This window comes from Odocoileus virginianus, unplaced genomic scaffold, assembly GCF_023699985.2.
Source record: "Odocoileus virginianus isolate 20LAN1187 ecotype Illinois unplaced genomic scaffold, Ovbor_1.2 Unplaced_Contig_3, whole genome shotgun sequence".
Classification (NCBI taxonomy): domain Eukaryota; kingdom Metazoa; phylum Chordata; class Mammalia; order Artiodactyla; family Cervidae; genus Odocoileus; species Odocoileus virginianus.
Genome location: NW_027224320.1, coordinates 1269197 through 1290640, shown reverse-complemented (window position 1 = coordinate 1290640; position 21444 = coordinate 1269197). Strand labels below are relative to the sequence as shown.

Sequence of the window (21444 nt, the reverse complement as noted above, 5' to 3'; positions counted from 1 at the left end):
TGGCCCCGAGGGCGGCCTGGGGGTCACCACAGCTCAGGGAGTGGACAGCAGCCTGCGTCCGGCGGCATCAAGGGCCAGTGCTGGGCAGGACACATCTCGGGGTGCCTGGACCCCCGTGTAGCAGCTCCTGGAACCGGCCCCCTTTGCTTCACTCGAGTCTGGACACCCAAATGAAACACCCTCCGACCAGTCACGTGCCCGCATGGGGCCACGGGCGCACACTCGGCGGCCCCACGATGCCCCCGCCCGCCTGGCCCATGGGACGTGCCCGCTGGGGGCGCAGCGCAGGCCTGAAGCGCACACAGAGGCGCTCAGCCAACATGCAACAGCACGTAACAGAGGTGCCGTCTGTGTCTCTGCTCCTAACGGTGACCGCGCAGATGGAAGGCCCCGTGTCGGCCGCAGCCTCGGCCGTTCCCTGCTCCAGCGTGTCCACACACGCTGCTCTCCGGGAAGCCCTTCCCTCCTCCGCTGGGTGACACCAGAGTGGCTGCTGGTCTTTAAGGGACCGTTCTCAAGGCCCTGGGGTCCCTCCCCTGACAGACCTGCGCTTCAGAGCAGGGCCGGGTCACACTCGGGGCCGGGTGCTGCTAAGGCCTCACCCCCAACGTGTGGAGGAGAGAGCTGAGCCGCCATCAGCTTGTTTCCAGGGCACATGCGTGACGGAGCTGACTCTCTTTTCCCTCTAAGCTCCCCTGATGAGGGCAAACTTTCGGGAAGACGTGATTCCCCACCAGCCCTCCAGATGCCAGGTCCTGGTGGGTCAGCCCGGGGGCATAGCACGGGTTCTGGGGGGAGGATGCTCAGTGGGCACCTGGCTGAGGCCCCCAGCCCAGCCCCGGGGGACTCTCCACCCGAGCACGCCCAGGGTCACTGGCACAGCCCACCCACAGGGCCTGGGTCTGGGCAGGGAGCAGCCGAGGGAATGCAGCAGGCTTCTCATATTTCTTGCTACTTTGAGGCAGGAAAGAAAATAAGGCAAAAAGGTAGTGTCAGGCGAGTGTATGCTCCTCGGTTCTTTGTCTCGTCACAACAAAAATTTGGAGTGACGGACATTAAAGCCCCTTGGCGGGTCACAGCTCTCGGAGGACAGACCGTGTTATAGCTCTCAGGTCTCAAACAGATCGTGTTTTGCTCTTAAGTAAATCAGTGTTACAGCTCAGCGTTACAGCTCTATTTATTTAGAAAATAGCAGGAAAATCCATCTTCGAGGCGTGAGGGCACGTCGACCCAAAGACGCGAAGAGAAGAGCGCCCCATCGCGCGGGAGAGAGAGAGAGAGAGAGAGAGAGAGAAGAGGGCTTTGGCTCCTCTTTTATATGTTTCTCTGTCCCTGGGCCTGTCTTATGTAAACTGGGCCAGCCAGGAGTGTTGTTTGTTTTACCTGAGGTTCTCACTCCGGTCCTCGGACCTTCCTTTGTTCTATTTTCGTGGGCTTTTCCCTTCCAGGTCTTTTAGCCACCGCCATTCTGGACTCCTTTTCCCTATTCTAACTACCTAACAGCAGGAAATGGCCTTACGTGTTTCCAGGAAGCATGACTGTTTACAAAGAAAGTCGCGAGGATTCCACCGAACAAGCACCAGATTCAGGGAGTTGACTTTAGCAAGACTGCAGGATACAGAATCAACACATAGAAACCGATCTCATTTCTTCACTCTGACAGCAAACAGAAAATTTTAAAGCACTATTTAAATAGTGTCAGATAAAATACTTGGTGATAGATTTACTAAAACACTGCAAAACTTTGCACTGAACACAAGAAAACACTGCTGAGAGAAAATAAAGACCTAAAGCAATGGAAAGGCATACCATGTTCATGGATTGGAATATTCAATATTTATAAAATGTCAATTGTCCCCAAAGTGTTCTATGAATTCCATACAAATGACAATCAGAATTCCAGTACATATTTTTAAAAAAAAAAATTAAATTGATTTGAAATTTTATATGGATGCAAAGAACCTAGAAAGGCCAAAAAAAAAAAAATCTAAAAAGAACAGAAAGACTCACTGATTTCAAAATTCACTACCTGACTTCAAAATTCACTGTAAAGCTACAGTAATCAAGGCGGACTAGGATTAGAATAGGAGCAGAGAGAGGAACGGTTCAGAAAGGCGTCTACACACAGGCCTGCATATATGAACTGATTTTTTCCTACAATGATCCCACTGCAATGCAATGGGAAAGGAAAATCTTTTCAATAAGTGGTAATGAAAGAAACATGCAAAAAAATCATAAACTTCAATCCCTTCTTCATTTCATACAAGGAAACTAATCTGGGATGGAACATAGAACAGAACATGGAGTATACAGCTAAAACTATAAAGCTTCCAGAAAAAAAACATAGACTATCTTGCTAACTGTGGGGTGGGCACACACAAAGATTTCTTAGAGACAGAAAAAAAAAAAAGACAAGCCATGTACTTGAAAATCAATGAACGGAAGTTCTCAAAATTAAAAACCTTTGAAAGATATCATCAAGAAAATGAAAAGGCAAGCTACTTCCTGAGAGGAATCACCTCAATACATGTTATCTGACAAAGGACACATGTCTCAATAAACAAGAACTACAGACCCACAGAAAGATAAACAACCTAGCACAGAGACGTGTGAAGGCCTGAGCAGTCATTTCAGAATATGACTGACCAGCCGACATGCATGCAAGAGGACAGCATCCTGCTGGTTCCATCTCGGGGTCTCCGTGGCCACAGGGCGGGGCGGCGCTGGGCGGGCACAGCCCACGGGGCGTGCGGGCGGCTCTGCGCTGTCGCTACGCGCTGGTGAGAAAAGAAGGCACAGCTCGGTCCTCAGTCTGTCTTAGGAGACAGGGCTTCCATGGGAAAAAACCAAGGCACAGACAATGCGCTTTCCCAGGTATAAATAATCTAAAGAAAGAACAGGGGAAGGGCTTGAGAGCACACATACTCCTGGAAAGAAACGGGAAACGGTGCAACGGAGGGACACACGCTTTTCATCTTAGTGGAGCTTGGATTTCTCCATCAGGAGAAAGCCATCACCTACTTTTTTTAACAATTAGAAACTGAGGTTAACGGCAGGCTGGAGGGAGCATTTTGCCATCTGATCTGCCAAGCTAGCTCTCAGAGCTCACACGTCTGCGAGAACGGCGACCTTCCTGCAGCCAGGGACCGGGGTTCAGGGCCAGCGGGTGCCCATGGACACACACAGAGCCCGGGGCCTGGGCTCACAGTCTGGCAAACTAGCTCAGCAGACAGGAGGCGGACGAGGGAGGGCGGTGGGAGCTGGGGGCTGGGCTGGTCCCTGTGGGAAGGGGCTTCACTGAGCTCACGTTGGTCTTCACCCACATGCGTGGCCGGGTGGAGACAAAGACGGACGGGCACGTGTGTGCATACTCGGTCTACCAGCTCAGGTGGGCCAGAGGCCCAGGCGCACGGACAGCCCAGCCCCTGCCCCGGCCTCTTCGCCTGGCGCTCCCGGGGGAAGCAGTGGCCTCCCTGCGGAAAGGGCTGACCCCGGGGCCGGGGAGGGGGCCTTTGGCCCCAGGAATGAAGGAAGGGCTGAGAAAGCAAGGCATGAGGCTCGTCCAGCGGACACAGGAGCCTGACAAGTGGGGCCGGCTGAACATCAGGGTAAGGAGGTACATGCTTCAGCCCAGCGTGCGAGACGCGAACACACACTGAACAAGCAGACAGTGAGAAGCGACAGAGCTCCCGTAAGAAAGAAGCCAAACAACGCATACACACACCTCCCCAGGAGGAGCACCGTCCTGGCCCCTGCCGCCCCCACCTCCCTCAGGGGGCTTCCAGTGTGTGGGGGGCAGAGACAAGCCCCAGACACACCCCTCTGGGTGGGCAAGAGCCCCCGGAGCGCGACGCAAGACGCAAGCCGCGGGAACTCCAGGGAGAACAGCGCGAGTGCTGACAGCCTGCAGGCAACGGGCGGGTCCAGGACCAACGCCAGCCCCGCCCGCAGAGACCCAGGCACACGGGACGCAGGCGGGAGCAGGGGCGCAGGCGTGAGCAGGGGCGCAGCCGGGAGCGGGGGTTCAGCGGGAGCAGGGACGCAGCCGGGAGCGGAGGGGCGCAGCGGGAGCAGGGGCGCAGGCAGGAGCAGGGACGCAGGCGTGAGCAGGTGCGCAGGCGGGAGCGGGGGCGCAGGCGTGAGCAGGTGCGCAGGCGGGAGCGGGGGCGCAGGCGTGAGCAGGTGCGCAGCCGGGAGCAGGGGCGCAGGCGGGAGCAGGGGTGCAGCGGGAGCGGGGGCGCAGCGGGAGCAGGGGCGCAGGCGGGAGCGGGGGCACAGCGTGAGCAGGTGCGCAGCCGGGAGCAGGGGCGCAGCGTGAGCAGGGGTGCAGGCAGGAGCAGGGGCGCAGCGTGAGCAGGGGCGCAGGCAGGAGCAGGGGCGCAGCATGAGCAGGGGCGCAGGCGTGAGCAGGGGCGCAGGCAGGAGCAGGGGCGCAGCATGAGCAGGGGCGCAGGCGTGAGCAGGGACGCAGCATGAGCAGGGGCGCAGGCGTGAGCAGGGGCGCAGGCAGGAGCAGGGGCGCAGCATGAGCAGGGGCGCAGGCGTGAGCAGGGGCGCAGGCAGGAGCAGGGGCGCAGCATGAGCAGGGGCGCAGGCAGGAGCAGGGGCGCAGCATGAGCAGGGGCGCAGGCGTGAGCAGGGGCGCAGGCAGGAGCAGGGGCGCAGCATGAGCAGGGGCGCAGGCGTGAGCAGGGGCGCAGCATGAGCAGGGGCGCAGGCGTGAGCAGGGGTGCAGGCAGGAGCAGGGGCGCAGCGTGAGCAGGGGCGCAGGCAGGAGCAGGGGCGCAGCATGAGCAGGGGCGCAGGCGTGAGCAGGGACGCAGCCAGGAGCAGGGGCGCAGCGTGAGCAGGTGCGCAGCCGGGAGCAGGGGCGCAGCGTGAGCAGGGGCGCAGGCAGGAGCAGGGGCGCAGCGTGAGCAGGGGCGCAGGCAGGAGCAGGGGCGCAGCATGAGCAGGGGCGCAGGCGTGAGCAGGGGCGCAGCCGGGAGCAGGGGTGCAGGCAGGAGCAGGGACGCAGGCGTGAGCAGGGACGCAGCCAGGAGCAGGGGCGCAGCGTGAGCAGGGACGCAGCCGGGAGCAGGGGCGCAGGCGTGTGACTGCCACCCGCGGCCTGAGGCAGAGCAACAGACGCCCTACCGCCAAGGGCACACCTCTGCGGGGGAGGCGGCTGCGTCAGTCCCGGACGCGACACATGCAGCTGGCTGAGAATATTCGTGGGCTCATGGGTGTTATCCAGCTCGCTCTTCAACTTAATGAACGTAAAGGTGTTTGTGAAGCTACGGGGAAGCACACAGAGGCACAGGTAAGGCCCCGAAGCTGGACACAGACTTGGGGGTGGCGTGAAAGGGGCCAGGGAGCCTGGGTGGTGTCCACGGTGAGGGGGCGAGCGTGGAGAGGCACCTCTCTCACACGCACACACAGCACGCCCCAAGGTTCTGCAGAAAGCAAGGCCTCCTCTTTAAACTCCTCAAATGATCTCACTCCGCCCACGGCTCCAGGGACCTGCGGTCCAGGAGGACTCCAGACACCGCTCCTGCACTGGACGTCGGCGCACCGTGCTGTCTGCCCAGATGTCTCGGGGACCATGGCCCCCACACCATGGGCACCTTCTCCCAGCCCCACCCGCCTGCATCCAGGGCACCGCTTGCTGGACATGGCCATTCTCTCTCCCGGCACCACCCTGGACCGAACCTCCACCATCCCTCGCCGGGACCAGCCAGCTCGCCACACCCATTCTGGCCCCCCGAGTCTGACTTCTCCCCCCTCCTCCTCTGATAACACTCCTCAGGGTCCCCTGGCTCTTGGGGTTAAGGCAAATGGGAGGGTTCCCCCCTCATGAGGCGAACCCCGGAGTGCCCAGAAGTCCACCTGGACCCTCTCTCACACCTGGCCTCTGCAAGCAGCCCCGTGGCTTGCACGGTGAATCCCCTCCCGCTGGACAGGCTACCAGGGCCCCCATGGACAGTGCACCATGGACTGTCCCCTCTCCCGGCTGGACAGGCTACCAGGGCCCCCTTCCAAGAAGCAAACAGACCACACATGTCAACGCCAAACCACCAGTGTCCACTGGTTCATCTAAACGAGCTGAGTCATCACGCACAGATGAAATTATATGCAGTATTCTGGGAAGAACTGAGACGTTCAAGGAAGGAGAGGAGTATAAGATACATTCTAGAAAGATTCCCAAAGTCAGATAAAGACATAATTACTTCTGTGCTGTACAGTCAGCTTCCTAACTGCACAGTCTCTATCTACATACTAAAAGGAACAGCGCACAGGTTGTGTGTGTGGGAGAACACGCAGCCACACACGTATCAGGGCCCCATGCGTCGCACTGTCCCACATGTCTGCACGCCCTTTGAGCTGGCTGAGGGTGCCGACAAAGAGGCCCAGGTGGGACTGGAGGTCACCTTCACATCCTTTTCAGAAACTTCAAATTTTTACTGATGAGCATTTTTTTTTTAAAGACGTGAGTCTCCCTGCTCCCATCTGAGGAGGAAGGAAGCTGTCTCCAGCCCCCCTGGCTGGACCTCCCTCCGCCGGTCCCAGGCTGGGGGAGGAAGCGGGCTCCTGCAGGCCGCGGGTAGGGGGTGGCCACACCGCACAGCCATCACGTTGGGGACCCCAGCCCCGTCACTGGGAAACTGCAGCTGTGCCCTGGTCCAGCCTCAGACGGCACCCTGGGCCTGGGGACCACAGAACCACGCAGCCACTGGAGATGAGGGCTGAGCTCAGCTCGAGGGGCTCCTGGGAGCCGGAGGTGGCCCACGGCCACACCACGCGGAGCAGAGCCACGTCCAGACACGGGGGACCCTGACAGCCTGAGGTGCGCAGACCCACTCCTCCGCACGGGCCCGTCTCAGGCAAGCCAACCCCAGAGAGCCGACCCCTCACCCCTCTGGCACAGCACCCCTCCGAGCAGGAAGGGCTTTCTGCGCAGCCCCTCATGCACATAGTGGGTCCCGACGGCGGGAGACGCGTCTGCGGAAGAAATTCGCCGCAGGCACCGCGGCAGGAAGCAGCTCACCTACCCAGGAGCCCTGCTCAGGCCCAGAGCTCCACCACACTCCCCTGGCTGGGTCGCCCGAGGTCAGCGCCCAGCTCCCACCTATAGCCCTGCGACTGCTGGACGACGGCACTCTCCCACCGCAGCCCCCAGGCCCACCGTGTGCTGCGCACGTTCTAGGGTCCTGAGGGGTGTGCGCGGAGCCTGTGTGCGTGTGTGCGCATGTGTGTGCACGCGCGTGTGCATGCGGCTGAGCGTGGCTCAGGCGTGTGTCTGCTTCCAATCGTGCTGGAACAATTCACCTGATAAACAAAAACAGATCCAAAATAACCTTTGGCAAGCAGCATGTTTTTAAAAGAAAGAGGAGGTCCGAATGAACTGGCAAGGGTGATGCTTAAGCAAACAGACGTGGTCAAGCCAAACATCCAGGCTGTACTTCAAAAGTGCTCACGGCTCCCGTGACCCGCGGCCAGCCAGGAAGGGGCTGGACCGCGGGCACGCCGGGCCTGACGCGGGCACGTCTGACCTGATGCGGGCACGCCGGGCCTGACACGGGCACGTTGGGCCTGGCCCGCACAGGAGACAGGGCAGGACTCCTGGCACGGCCCCAGCATGCGCGGCCGCCTCCCTGGGGCCGCCTGCCTCCCCTCAGCACGGTCAGGGGCCGGGCTGCCCGCCTGTCCGCAGGCGAGGGCCGGGGGCTGAGGGAGGAGAGGAAACAGACACACAGGACAGACGCCGCCCCTCCACTGAGTCTGGTTTTCCTTCCCTAAAAGCCACATAAGGAGCGCAAGTGCCAGCTTGTTGGTCTGAACACCCACCACCAGGGCGAGAACATGAACCCGCTTTGCGCCCTGACTCCGCCCTCCCCCCGAGAGGGACCCACGACGCGCAGTGCGTGAACCACGTCTCAGGTCTCTTCCGACCAGTTTACACACAAACACGTGCATGTGCACATGCTTTCCTACACGGCTGGAAGCACGCGTACACGCGTGCGGCCCCTGCACCCCGTCGCTGGGCTGAGGGCCCAGCGCAGCCTGCGGGCACCCATGCCCTCGCAGGCCTGGCAGTCCCAGCACGGCCTCTCCACCCGCACTTGCGTCACCCTGTCGGGGATGCCCATGCGTGGACACCCTGCGCTCCGTGTCTGCCGCCCTGGGAGAGGCAGGGGAATGGACGTGGTGGCCGGTCCTCCCGGAAGCAAGGTCCAACAGCCCCCATGGCAACTGGGGACGCTGCCTGGGCGGAGGGTGCCAGGCCCGCACAGAGCTGTAACTGGGGATGCTGCCCGGGCAGAGGGTGCTGGGCCAGCACAGAGCTGTAACCAGGGACGCTGCCTGGGCGGAGGGTCCCGGCCCGTGCGGAGCTGTAACTGGGAACGCTGCCCGGGTGGAGGGTGCCAGCCCGCACAGACCTATAACCGGGGACACTGCCCGGGCGGAGGGTGCTGGGCCCATGCACAGCTATAACCGGGGACCAGGTCCCACCCCTGCTCCGCTTCCTACCAGCCCCGAGATCCTGGGCAAGTCACCCCTCCCTGTAGACCGTGTGGCCACCTTGCTCCTGAGCAAACATCTCCCATACGCTCGGCCCTGATCAGTGCCCTGAAGGGTGTGTCCTGCAGTCAAGTGACCAGAGGTGCCCCAGCCACCCCGACGGGGGCGGGGGCTCCTGTGACGGGTGGGTGGGGCCCAGGGCTGAGCGTGGTCCGACCACAGCACCCGAAGGGTTAAGCGGCAAGGACTGTATTAGGCGGGAGATGGGCCGCGTCTGGATCGCATTAGTGGAGCTCTGCTTGGCAGCGTTCCCTGGCGGGCGGCCTCCCTCCCTGCCCGACCACTCGCCGCAGCTCAAAGCAAATACCAGGATCCACATATAAACCCGCGCACTCCCTCCTGTCTCTTAGCCCCGTCTCGAATAAAACAAGCTCTTAAACTCCTGACCTTCCGCCCAGTCACTCTGCTTGTTTCTGGCGGCGGCAGCGTCGCGGGGGCTGGGGGCACGGCGGCCCTCCCCGAGGCCGGACGCTTCGCAGACCAGCACGGGCACCGTGCAGGCTGGGGCAGCTCCGCCCGAGGCCGGTCCAGGAGAGAGTAAACAGCCCCGGGAGGACCCTCCTTCCTTCCCGAGGTGCCAGCGCGGGGCCTCTCAGGCTGCACCTTGCAGAGCTGGACGGCTCCCACGCCAGGGCAAGGAGGGGGCCTGGGGGCCTCCAGGCCTCAGGAAGAAACCTCAGGAGCACAGCTGTCTTTCCTCGCCAGAGGCCCGCAGGCTGCGCTGGACGCGCCAGCAGCGCACGAATTCGTGCTTCCCCACACATCTGAGCTTCAGCCCTGAGACCGCCCCTCCAACTGGATGCCCCCAAAGACCCCAAACTTACTGAAATCCAGCCCATGCTCCCCTCCGCTTCTGCCCCCACCCCAGACTCTCCTGGCTCCCCCTCCACAACGGCCGCACCAGCCCACCTGCTCCTCAAGTCAGAGGCCTGGGAGCCGAGTGGACGCGCCCGCCCCTGCACTTGGCCCCATCAGCCCAGCTCCAGGCTTGGGAATGCCGCCTCCCAAACTGCTCTGAGGCCCGCTGCGCTGCCGCCTGCTGGACTCAGGTGCCCCAACCTGCTGGGCCACACAGCAGCCCCCCCGGCCCCCTGCAGCCTGTCCCTCTGCATGCACACACCCACGCTCTCCTCTGTAGCCTTCAGAACCTCCTGCACGTTACAGGGACCACCGTCTTCAAGGCTGAAACTGCTGCACCCCCAAGGCCTGCTCCCACTACCTCCCTGCCTGTCTGACCCGTCCCATCTTCGAGCATCAGCTAAAGTGCCCCTCCCCCACTCAGGTCGTCACCTTCTCTAAGCGGCCTCTCAGTAGGGCCACTGCAGGCGTGTTCCCGGCTCAGACCCAGCCCCACCCCCTGCCAGCCTCACACAGGAACCTGTCACCTGCTCTCCAGGAATCTGCCCTGTCACAAGGACCACAGTTCCACCCGGTGCATGGGCAGAAGAGGGGAGGGCGCCCGGGCAGGAGAGGGGAGGGTGCACAGGCAGGAGGAGGGGGTGCGTGGGCAGGAGGGGAGGGCGTGCGGGCAGGAGAGGAGAGGGCATGTGGGCAGGAGGAGAGGGTGCGTGGGCAGGAGGAGAGGGTGCGTGGGCAGGAAGGGAGGGTGCGTGGGCAGGAAGGGAGGGCGCGCGGGCAGGAAGGGAGGGCGCGCGGGCAGGAAGGGAGGGCGCGCGGGCAGGAGAGGAGAGGGCATGCGGGCAGGAGGAGAGGGCGCGCAGGCAGGAGGAGAGGGCACGCGGGCAGGAGGGGAGGGCGCGCGGGCAGGAGAGGAGAGGGCATGCAGGCAGGAGGAGAGGGCACGCAGGCAGGAGGGGAGGGCGCGCGGGCAGGAGGGGAGGGCGCGCAGGCAGGAGAGGAGAGGAGGGGGCATACAGGCAGGAGAAGAGGGCACGCGGGCAGGAGGGGAGGGAGCATGGGCAGGAGGGGAGGGCGCGCGGGCAGGAGGGGAGGGCGCGCGGGCAGGAGAGGAGAGGAGGGGGCATACAGGCAGGAGGAGAGGGCACGCAGGCAGGAGGGGAGGGCGCGCGGGCAGGAGGGGAGGGCGCGCAGGCAGGAGAGGAGAGGAGGGGGCATACAGGCAGGAGAAGAGGGCACGCGGGCAGGAGGGGAGGGAGCATGGGCAGGAGGGGAGGGCGCGCGGGCAGGAGGGGAGGGCGCGCGGGCAGGCAGATGCGATCACCCACCGGACATGTCCTAACCTACACACCCCCACGCATGTCCTCACACACAAGGGTCACTAACGGCAAGCAAAGACGTGACTGCAGCGGCTCAGTCCCCCAAGGCTGGCTTGACTCTCATTTACTGCTGCCCAGAAGCATTTAAGTATTTTTGAAACAAAAACATAATGGCCAGCATTTTTTTTTAAACAAGAACAGGTGATACAATAAAGCATTTGAGCAAAACTTCAAACAAAAGCGGGCAAGTGCCTTTACTTTAGGGAGACATCTCACTTGCCGTTTCCCTGGTATTATTACAAGTTGAAGCCTGTGCACAATTAAAGTGATGTTTATGGTGTTTTTATTATTGTTTATTTCTTAAAAAGAAAGAATGATAAATATTCAGTGTAAGTGGTATACTGGCTCTACGCACACTCAGGAAACACTCAACTTTCCTTTAACGAGGAAAATAAAACCAAGAGGGTCACGGCAGCAGCCGAGAGGACAGCGGGCAGGAGGGACCGTGGCCCGGGGGCCACATGTCCCTGCGAGGCCGGCCCGGGTCGGAGGGCTGGGCGAGGGGCCTGGCCGGCCTGGACCGCTCCATCCCAGACGAGCCTTCCGTACCAGAAAACGGCTGGGGAGGAGGCGGGCACCGAGGCAGAGGGCTTGGCCGGGGCCACAGCCCTGGGCGCCTGGCTTACCGTCAGCACCGGGCCTCCTGGCTGGAGAGCGCCGGGACGCGGCCCCGCTCCGGAGAGGCCGCCGCCTGCTCCAGTCTTGACCCCGGGCCCGGGGAGCGGCGTGTGCACAGCCCTCTGAGGTCGTCGGCTGCATCAAAAGCCTCCTAAGAAACGAGCTGCTTATTTGCTCTCTGGTTTTCTCCTACTGCTCCGTTCACTAAACAGTTTCCGGAGCCTGCTCTGGGCTGGGCTCTGGGTCAGTTGCTGAGAGCATGGAGCCGGGCGGACGCGGTCTCTGCCCTGGAGGAGGTCCTCACAGTGGGACCCGCAGAGGAGACACACGTGGGGGCGTGTGGCCGCCCAGGGCGCGGCCAGGAGCTTCCAGGAGAGAGCCCTGCGGGTGGGGAGGGTGCAGGCGAGGCTCGGCCAGCGGCAGGGGCAGCAGGGGTTGAGGTGCGAAGACCGGGGCCTCCCGGAGTCCTGGTCTCGCCTCGCCCCGGGGATCGGCTGCCCAGTGGAGGCAAGGGGAGGGGAGACGCCGCTGGGTCCTGTTTCAGACAGTGTCTCCTCCGTGGGGTCTGAGTGAGGTGAGTCCACCTGCATGCAGGCTCCATCTGGAGGAGTACGCTATCAAGATCTGAACTGCCTCTAAAAGCCTCATCACTAAACAGGTGTCCACAGCCCCTGGTGATGTCTGTTCCTCGACACAGTGACGTGGCTCTCAGCGGACCCTCGGGCTCTGACATGCACCCCACTTCAGGGGCCCACTAGACGTCCTGTCCCTGCACAACCAGGAGAGGACCCATACGGATCCACGTGACGGCACTGCTGAACGGCAAGGCGGCCTCCCGGTGCGGGGCGCGCTCCGCCATTCCCCCGGTCGGGGACGGAGGCCCTCGGGGTCTGGGCTGTGACGGCCAGCGCAGCAGAGGGCAGGGGCCGCTGCCTGTGGCCCAACCCGGGTCCTCCTTCACTTCCTCACGGTCTGCTGCTCCGACGGGTCCTATGACACAGCCCCGACAGCGGTCGCCAGTGGACATGTCGCCAGCTGAGCACCCCGAGGCCACGCCTCCCTGGACGGCCCCAGCCCAGCGTGGGGAGGTCCCGGGAGCCCCAGGGGTGCGGGGGCTGGGGTTTAAGCCCCATGGTCTTGGTTCTCCTTCATTCCCCCTCAGCCAACGGGCCCCAGCTGGGGGCGGACACGGCGGCAGGGCTGGGCTGGGGTCTGGCGGGCTGCAGGCGGCCGGGAGGCGACGGGGCTATTTATCTGGAGGGGCCTGGCCGGGCCGCCCGGGGAGTTCAGGCGGTCAGAAGCGTCCAAGGCGATTAGTGGAGTCTGACGGGGATGTCGTGGCCTCGGGGCAGAGCCGTCCAGTTAGGAGCCGGCCCTGCAGGGCCCCAGCGCCCCGGGCACATGATGCTGAGCGGGGGCTCCCAGGGTGGCAGGCACAGTGCCCAGAGCCAGCCTTTGGCGCTGGCCAAACGGCTTCAACTACTGGCTCCTCGGTCAGGGCCTTTCTCCAGGTCAGACGGGGTCATGCGGAGGGGCAGGAGAGTGGGGCTGGCTGTCAGTGAGCGCCGACCCACCCACAGAGCCCCGAGGCCTGGTCACCTGCCAGCAGCCCAGAGGGTGAGCCGTCTACGATGCCACGGAAGGGCCGGCCCGAGGCCCCAGCGGGCGGGAAGAGCTTCCTGACTTCAGGTCTGTCGTCTGAAATCCCCACTCACTCCTGGGGCCACGGCGTGTCATCCCAGGCTTGGCTGTAGGGACAGTGGGAGCCGCGTCCTCCTGTGCCTCTGGAGGCACACGGCCAAGGCCCAGGTTTGGTTGCGGGCAGCCGGGTGACCGGGCGCGTCCCTGGGCTCAGGCTGCAGTGCCCCAGCCTCAGCTCCCAGTATCACAAGCCCCCTCCCTGAGGGTTCCCGCATCACCGGATGCTTGTCGTCGTGTGGAGAGCCCTCCCTGCCCAGGCTGAGAGCCTCAGCTCTGTCTCCTGGAGGTCCTGGGGGCACAGTGCTCGTGGGGCCACCTCTGGTCCCCCAAACACCACACCAGCTCATGTGCAAAATGCCGTCACCCCTCCCAGTATCCAGACCTTCACCCCGTTACAGACTTAACTCTAACGAGTCCCAAACTCTCCTCTCAACATCACCAGCTCTCGTCTCGCCAGCTAAGCCCCCAGCTCAGGCCTGAGTGGCCCAGGGTGCTCTGTTCTGGGCAAGACACCTCCCTGTGTGGGCGGTGAAACTGGACGAGTTACCGGCTCTCACACGCAGGCACGCAGAGAACGTGGAAGGAGCTCAGAGGTCATGGTCCTGGGCAAGTCTGAAACCCAGCAAAACAAATCCCAGTGGACGCCCAGGTCTGCCCTGCAGCTGACCCTCCGGGCCCACGGAAGCCCCATGGGCTGCATCCCTGGCCTTGGACCCAGCCGAGGTGCGTCCTCAGACATGCCACTGCCCTACCCTCGCTTTCTCTGAGGACCAGAGACCTTCCCTGGGCCCAGAACGCCTGGCGGTCTCCCAGGTTCCCACTAGCCTGTGTTCCCCACGCTGTATTCCCCACGGACGAGAGGACAGTCAGTCTATCACTGTTTCCCCCCTGAGGGGAGGGATCAGGGCTGCTGGACACCGGGCCGGAAGGGACCAGGAGCAGGGGTGGTGAGGACCCCCCGCTGCCACCCTTCTCTCAGGCCTCCACGGAGGATGCGGTGCCTGCGGTGACGCCAGGAATGCACCGTCATCCGGATGTCCCCGGACTGTCCTGCCCTGGGCAGCCACAGTCCCGATGGCATTTAACGTGAAATCCCTGCGGTGAGGCATAAGGGACTCGGGAATGAGCGCCCACACACCCTTGCCGCCCTGACTTGGGGGCTTGCAGAAAGCGGAGGGGCTCTGCCTGGCGCCTCACTCAGGGCCCGCACTCCTGGGCCCAGACGCCCCCCGGGGGCCTCCTTTACCGAGAACACCCGCCGGTGAGGCTCCGGCCGCCGGGTGCTGCTCCGAGCACTGAGGCGAGCCCTGGATCCAGGACGCAGGCAGGACGGACGGAGGGAAGATGGGGCAGCGCTGGCCCGGCAGCAGGGGGCGCACGGGGGCCGGCCCCCTCCCTGCCTGCTCGAGAGGGGCCCAGGGGAAGGGGTAGTGAGGCCAGACTGACCTTGAGGGCCGGGATCTCCACGCTGTCGCCGAGGCTGACGGAGCCTGAGAGGATGGTTCCCGTCATCACAGTGCCCTGGCCTTTGATGGAGAAGCAGTGGTCCACAGACATGAGGAACGGCCCCGAGGGGTCCCTCGTCGGGATGGAGATCTGGGATGTCAGGAGCTGCAAAGACAGGCCTGTGCCACACCCCGGCGGGTGGGGAGCTGGTGGGAGGGTGGAGACCTCCTGACTCTACTTTGCTCCTTTCTGACTTCATTAGAGAGGACACTGTCAGGAGCTGTCTGGTACCGAACAGTCCAGAGTCCTGGTCTTGTGGTAACAACTCTTTTGGAAAAAGACCAGAGTATGTGAGCAGGCCCAGCCCAGAGGCTTCCGACAGGGACACACAGACACGTCCCACAGCAGAAACCACTGCCTCTGTGTCCCAGACCAGTGTGACCTGGAGCTGATGAAAAACTCAGCAAACCTTAGAAACAGGTTTGCTAAGTCCGCAAAGTGGGCCCGGTACAATCACAGAAACGGAGGCTGCGCACGTGGTCACGCCTGACCCAGGTCTGCAGACCCAGGGTAGGTGGACCCCGGAGCCATCCTGCCGGCCGACACAGGTCTGCACCGCAGCTCCACCTCCTGCTCACTATGTGAGCCTGGGCCAGCCACTTAACCCCTCTGAGCCCCAGGCTCCTTCCTGCCAGAATGCGGGTCACTACTGAAGCCTCCCGAGGTTTGTTAATGATCACGTGACTGCGAATGTTCACGATCACGTATGAGCAGAGCTCAGTGCAGCTCTGGGAACGCTCTGACGGGACACCGTCCTGGCCTGGGGGTGGGCGTGTGCTGCAGGTTTAACCCCGTGAGGTGCAGCCCTGCGTGGATGCAGCTGACCTACCTCGATGAGCTCCTGGATGCCCTGCGGAGCTTCCGTTTCAGGGGCGTCCGGTCCCCCAGGCTTGGCCGCAACAGGTATGACAGGTGCGCCCCGGAACCTGGAAGAGAGACAGGCCCGCTGAGGTCACGGAGCACGTCCAGGGCCGCCTGGAGGACGGAGTGTGACGGAGGCCTCCGCGCCCACCTGGCCAGAGGGACTGCGGGGCGACCATCACGCTCCCCCCGGCAGACCCCGTGCGGAGGCCCGTGATGAGCCACAAACGTTAGAGGGGGCCCTGGGTCTAACCTCCTCGCTGAGCCCTCCTGAGGAGGCACAGTGAGGCCCAGGCCCTGTCCCTGAGGAAAGACCCCCAGGGAAGACCCCCGGGCCCCGCCCAGCCTCTGCAGGGACTCAGGATGCGCCAGGCGCCTGTAGGCCACCCCACAGCCTCCGGCCTCCCGAGCCCTGCCTCTTTAAGCAAAGGCTCCCACTGAGTGGACACTGAGCTTTCCCACCGGAAAACAAACAACACCCACAAACACAGAGAAGAGAAAACACCCAGCTTGCAGTCCCTCCACAGGGCTGCGCTTCTTCCAGCCTCGGCCTCCCAGCGCACTGCCAATGGATCCACTGTCTTCAGAGTGTGGCTACGTTAGTCACACACTTTCATGTCCTTCTAGCTTATTTGCCATTATATTAGAAAGACTTTTCTGTTGAAAAATAACAATAATAACGACTCATTTGGCTAAGCCAAGAATACGACAAAGACGCTCTCATTGAAACCCCAGAAACGAGGATGGAAGTGTCACCATCTTACAGACGCGAAGGAACGGCTCAGAAGGCGAGTCGGTCTGCTCCGAACCCCGCCGTCAGCAGCAGGGCCAGGCTGCAGCTGCCGCCTCCAGAGCCCGGGCTCGAGACCTAGGCCGCCTCTGCCCTCAACAGCTGCACCACCGTGGGGCCCGGAATGCACACGCTGTCCCCACGAATGGGACTCATCCAGAACATTTCAGATTCTTCACTGTTACAAATAACACTGAGATACACATGCTGGTGTATATGCCTTGATTTGGGCTACATTCATGAGGTGTATGTCAAAGACTCAACAAACTGAAAAACCAGTGAAATGTGGAGTGAAGACACTCAGAGAGGCTCTTCATAAAAGCGCTGGAAACATGATCAAAACCAGCCTTGTCAGAACCCTGCAGATCAACAGAGGCCCGCAGCTGTCTGCGGAAGGTTCAGTCAGGAGAAGCGGCCGAGCTCAGCGCGAGCCCCTGCGCGAGGGGACCGCTGCGGCGCCGTAACTGCCTGTTCCCACGCGCCCTCCTCGCCCCTGCAGGAGACAGAGTGGGAACCAGCAGCCCGGCGGCCACTGCAAGCGGCGGCGTGTCTGCACCCTCGGAGCCCCTCCCTGGGAAACGGCGTCATTTCTCCTATTTGGCGGCTCCTTGGGAAGCCAGCTCTCAGCCCGAAGCGGGGCGCAGGCCTCGGAGACCGTCCCACGCGCACACCTCGGCCCATGCTCCACCAGCCCTGGGCCCATGGCCGCAGAGGTGGGGAAGGCAGGTGCTGAGAATTCCAGCGATTAACCATAAAGCTTTCGGAAATTCAACTATTGTTTATCCAAACCCTTTTGGGCAGTGCACTGTAACAGAATGCATCAGCGTGTTGGGCTGGTGTCTGACCTTGTCCCGGGCTCCCGAGGACCTGGCTTGCTGGTCTGCTGAACGTCGTGCATCCTGGCTGCTGGCTCCTGGGGGACAGGTGGCCCCTGCCCAGTTCAGACCTAGGCTGCTGTCTGGGCTCTAGGGGCCCAGGGGTGCTGGTCAGACACGGCAGCAAGAGCCCAGAGCACTGCCCCTCCTCCCAGCAGCGCGGGAGGGGGGAGAAGGTGCCTCCTCTTCCCAGGCGACCCCCCGCCACCCCGCCACTGCTGTGGCTCCTCATGGTGTGAGCAGGGCCCAGACCTGCTGACTGTGCACGCAGGCTGACCTTTGTCAGCACACAAGACCCACCTCAGATCAGCTAAACCACACACATGGGTGTGTGTGTGTGTGTGTGTGTGTGTGTGTGATGCACAGAAAAGGTGTACACAAAGGGAATCTGAGCTTTAGGTTTGGAATAGCAAAGGCAAAGCAATGGTATTAAAAAATACAAGTGATACTTATGATTCCTTACTTTGCTCACAAGTCAAGCCAGACACAGAGCCGGGGGTAGCTGAAGAGTGGCTGTGAGGGAAGGCCCCAGCCCAGAGCCGAGCGCACAGTAGGTGCTCCACACGCAACAGCTCGTGATGAAGCCCCTCGACGTCTGGGCCCCACAGCCAAGGCTCCCTGACAATAAACACGCCAAGGCCAGACCTATCAGCACGCGCTCCACAGAGGAGGAAACACGGAGGACGGGAGAGGACGTCAGGGCCGGAGACCACGCCAGCTGCGAGCAGGTGCAGCTTGCGCCGCGTGGGAGCCGCCAGGCCCAAGGGAGGGGCGCCGTGAGCAGACAGCGTGGTTAGAACAGAAATAGGAGGGAACCAGAGCAGGTCTGGGAGACAGTCCCCAAGACACTGTCAGACGACAAACCTCAGTGGAGAAACGAACAGAACAGCCTAGAACACAGCAGCGCCGGTGTGTGATAACAGCCACATCAGATCACGTGCGTGTGGGGGAGATGGGCAGGGGCCTGCGGGAAAAACACTGTGATTTGATGCACTGGGAAGATACGGGTACGCTGGTACCGTCTATTTTTATTTTTGTTAACACTGATAAATACTTATGCAAGAGTAAATTTAAATGCCTTCAGAGATAAAGACATCACAAAGAAAAATAATCAAAGAGCCTGACTACATAAAAATTAGAAACTTCTGCATGTTAAAAAAACCAGAAAGACAACAAGTGCTAAAGACTTAACTTATAGGAAATGTGACAGGCAAAGGGTTAATTAAAGACATCCTTATTGATATTAAACACTCCTGAAAATCAAAAAGCAAGCATTAAAATTGCAAGAGGCAAACAGACAAAACATACAGGCACAAGTTAAATATGCAAAAATACAACAATTTATATACATAAGAAAAATTTTCAGCCTTACCAGTAATTAAAGAATCACATATTATTATAGCAAGAGTGAAACAACCTTCTATTTTAAAGTTTTCAAATCTATCTTTAAATCAGACACTAGCGTCCACCTGTGAGAAACGTCAGAGCACCAGAGACGCAAAAAGGGCCCAGAAGGGCTCCTGCCCTTTGACCCGGGACTCTCTCAAGAGAGAAAACTCAGAGGACGGACACAGCTGAATGCTGGTCAAAGATGTTCATCAAGGATTATTTATAAGAAAGAAAACTTAAGCCATTCCCAAGCATCAGCAACAGAGTCATGGTCACATGAAGAACTGCTCTATAAAATGTTAAGTAACAGAAGCCCAAGTCAGGAAGGTAAATACCTCAGGACCACAGCTATATGCTTAAAGGGGGAAAACTGAATTCAGCAAAGTTGCACGGTACGAGGTCAACACAGAAAAATCACTTGTGTTTCTATATACTAGCCAGAACAATCTGAAATAGAAATTAAGACAGCAATTCTGTTTATAATAGCATCTAAAAGAATGAAATACTTAGGAATAAAGCTAACCAAGGACATGAAAGGCTTGTATACCAAAACCAACAAAACTTGGATACAAGACACTTGTAAAGATCTAAACAAAGAGAAAGACATTCGTATCAATGAACTGGAAGACTTACTCCTGTTAAGGTGTCCATTCTACCTGAAACCATCTGCAGGTTCAATTCAGTCCCTATTACAATTCCAACCACCATTCTGTACTGAAATGGAAAAGGAGATCCTCAAATTCAGATGGGAATTGTAAGGAGACCCCAAAGTCAAAACAATCTTGAAAAAGCAGCAGAAAGTTGGAGGGCTTAGCTTCCTAACGCAAGCTTGCCACAAAGGGGCAGGGATGAGGCAGGGCAGCGCCGGCGAGGATGGACAGGGACCTCTGGAGCCCACAGGTAAAAGGATGAAAGGGAAACAGATGGTGGTGGGAGCACGGGACTTCTGCAAAGGAATGGAGGTGCGCCTTTAATGCAGACCACTGGTTACTGGTAAAAGATAACCAGCGACGGAGGGAAGGCCTATACTTGAGAACTAACACAATAAAATTCTCAGACAAAAGAAAATTGGGGAAAATCTTCGTGACGTTGAATGTGGCAACAATTTCATGGATATGACACCAGAAGCACAGGCAAAAAAGAAAAAGAAAGAAATTGGATTTCATCAAAATTAAAACCTTTTGTGCATCAAGGAATACTATCAAGAAAGTTAGAGACAGCCTGCAGAACAAAAGAAAACATTTACAAGTCTGACGTGGGCTTAGCCTTCAGAATATGTAAAGAACTCCTTCAGCTCAAGAACAAACCACCTGATTAACAAATGGGCTAAGGATCTGATGGCCGTCTCTCCAAAGAAGACAGACAACAGCCAACACACACAGAGGAGTCTCCACAGCAGTCACCAGGGAAAGGCAAACGAAGCCCACAGCGAGGCTCCGCTTCCTACCTCCTAGGAGGGCTGCAAAGGGAGGATGCGGAGAGACGGGGACTCTAATGCACCATGTGGGAAACGGCGCAGGGGGCCCCAGAAGATCCCCGAGAGAGCGAGTCACCACGTGAGCCGGGCCCACTCCCAGGTTCACACCCAGAGGGACAGGGGCGGGGCCGGCAAGGGAGCTTCACTCCCCGCGTTCCTGCAGCGTCGCTGCTCACAGCCAAGAGAAATCAGCCCGTGTCCATCAAGAGATGGACGGACAAGCAAAACACGGCCGAAACCCAGTAGAAGGACTGCGAGTCTGACACACGCCCCAGCGCGGACGGACCTGGAGCCCCGCGCTCAGCGAAGCAGGGCAGACAGAAGGCCACATGCAGCCTGATTCCACCCCCGTGAGGCCCCAGGGCAGTCAGGCTCCCACAGACAGAGGCAGAGCCGAGGCCAGCAGGGCCCGGGGGGCCGCGGGGAGCAGTGACCAGTCATGGGGACCACGAACAAGGGCTGCAGGCAGCGGTGACGGGCGCACAGCTCTGTGAAGGCGTTCAGCACCTCGGCAGTGAGTTTACAGATGGATAAAAGCATAAACATCGTGCTATGTATGTCTTACTACACTTTCTGAACGTGGAAGACAGGGTGGGGTGATGCGGTGCGCGGTTAGAAGACAGGAACGGGATAAACCACGTCAGCAGCTGCTGCTCTGAGAAACCTTTTGGGGGCTTCACTTTCTTTTAACAACTTCCCTCTATTTTCCAAAGTTTCTTTCAGTTACTCTTTGGATAGGAAAAATAAAGCAGCATGTTTTAACCACTTTCTAGGTTTTGATACATACATAGGTTGGCTGTCCAGATTTCTCACTTCTAGACAGAAAGTTGCTTCGCGGTTGAGAAAGCCGCTACAGAGGGTTTACCTGACAAGTGACCCTAAGGAAAGGAAAGGTGCAAGGCGCTCAGCCGTGTCCGACTCTTTCGACCCCGTGGACTACACAGCCCATGGAACTCTCCAGGCCAGAACACTGGAGTGGGTGGCCTTTCCCTTCTCCAGGGGATCTTCCCGACCCAGGGGTAGAACCCAGGTCTCCCGCACTGCAGGCGGACTCTTTCCCAGCTGAGCCACCAGGGAAGCCCTACGGCCGCTGAAGAGGACTGAACGGAGCGCTCAGCTGCGGGCAGGCAAGAGCTCAGCTCTTCCCACGAGGCGGCTGCCCGGCGGGCGCACTCGAGCCTCTCCACCCCCAGGCGCTGCGTGAGGAGGGCTGAGCGTCAGCGGCCCTGCAGGGGCCACTCTCCTCTGCATCGCGATAAAGGCCGTGACTGACCTCCCGATAAATTAAAACAGGAAGGGTAATTTAAAGGTGCACGTGAGCCTTTTCCTGATCTAAATGGTATTAATTGACCCATAGTAGCATCCTAAGCTCTTCCCAGAAGGTCTCATTTATAGAAAACGATACGGACACCGTGCAGGAGTCCCCAA

The 21444-nt window shown here is 60.1% G+C and overlaps 1 protein-coding gene across 1 annotated transcript in view; it reads right to left on the bottom strand.

The window, feature by feature from the left end:
* The window catches only part of EEFSEC (eukaryotic elongation factor, selenocysteine-tRNA specific), a 113990-nt gene that overhangs the window by 44225 nt on the left and 48321 nt on the right, over positions 1-21444 (bottom strand). The window contains exons 3-4 of the mRNA XM_070463474.1: positions 15454-15550; positions 14565-14729 (exon numbers count right to left, since the gene is read on the bottom strand). Coding sequence (XP_070319575.1) covers positions 14565-14729; positions 15454-15550 — 262 coding nt within the window. The remainder of the gene's footprint in view (positions 1-14564; positions 14730-15453; positions 15551-21444) is intronic.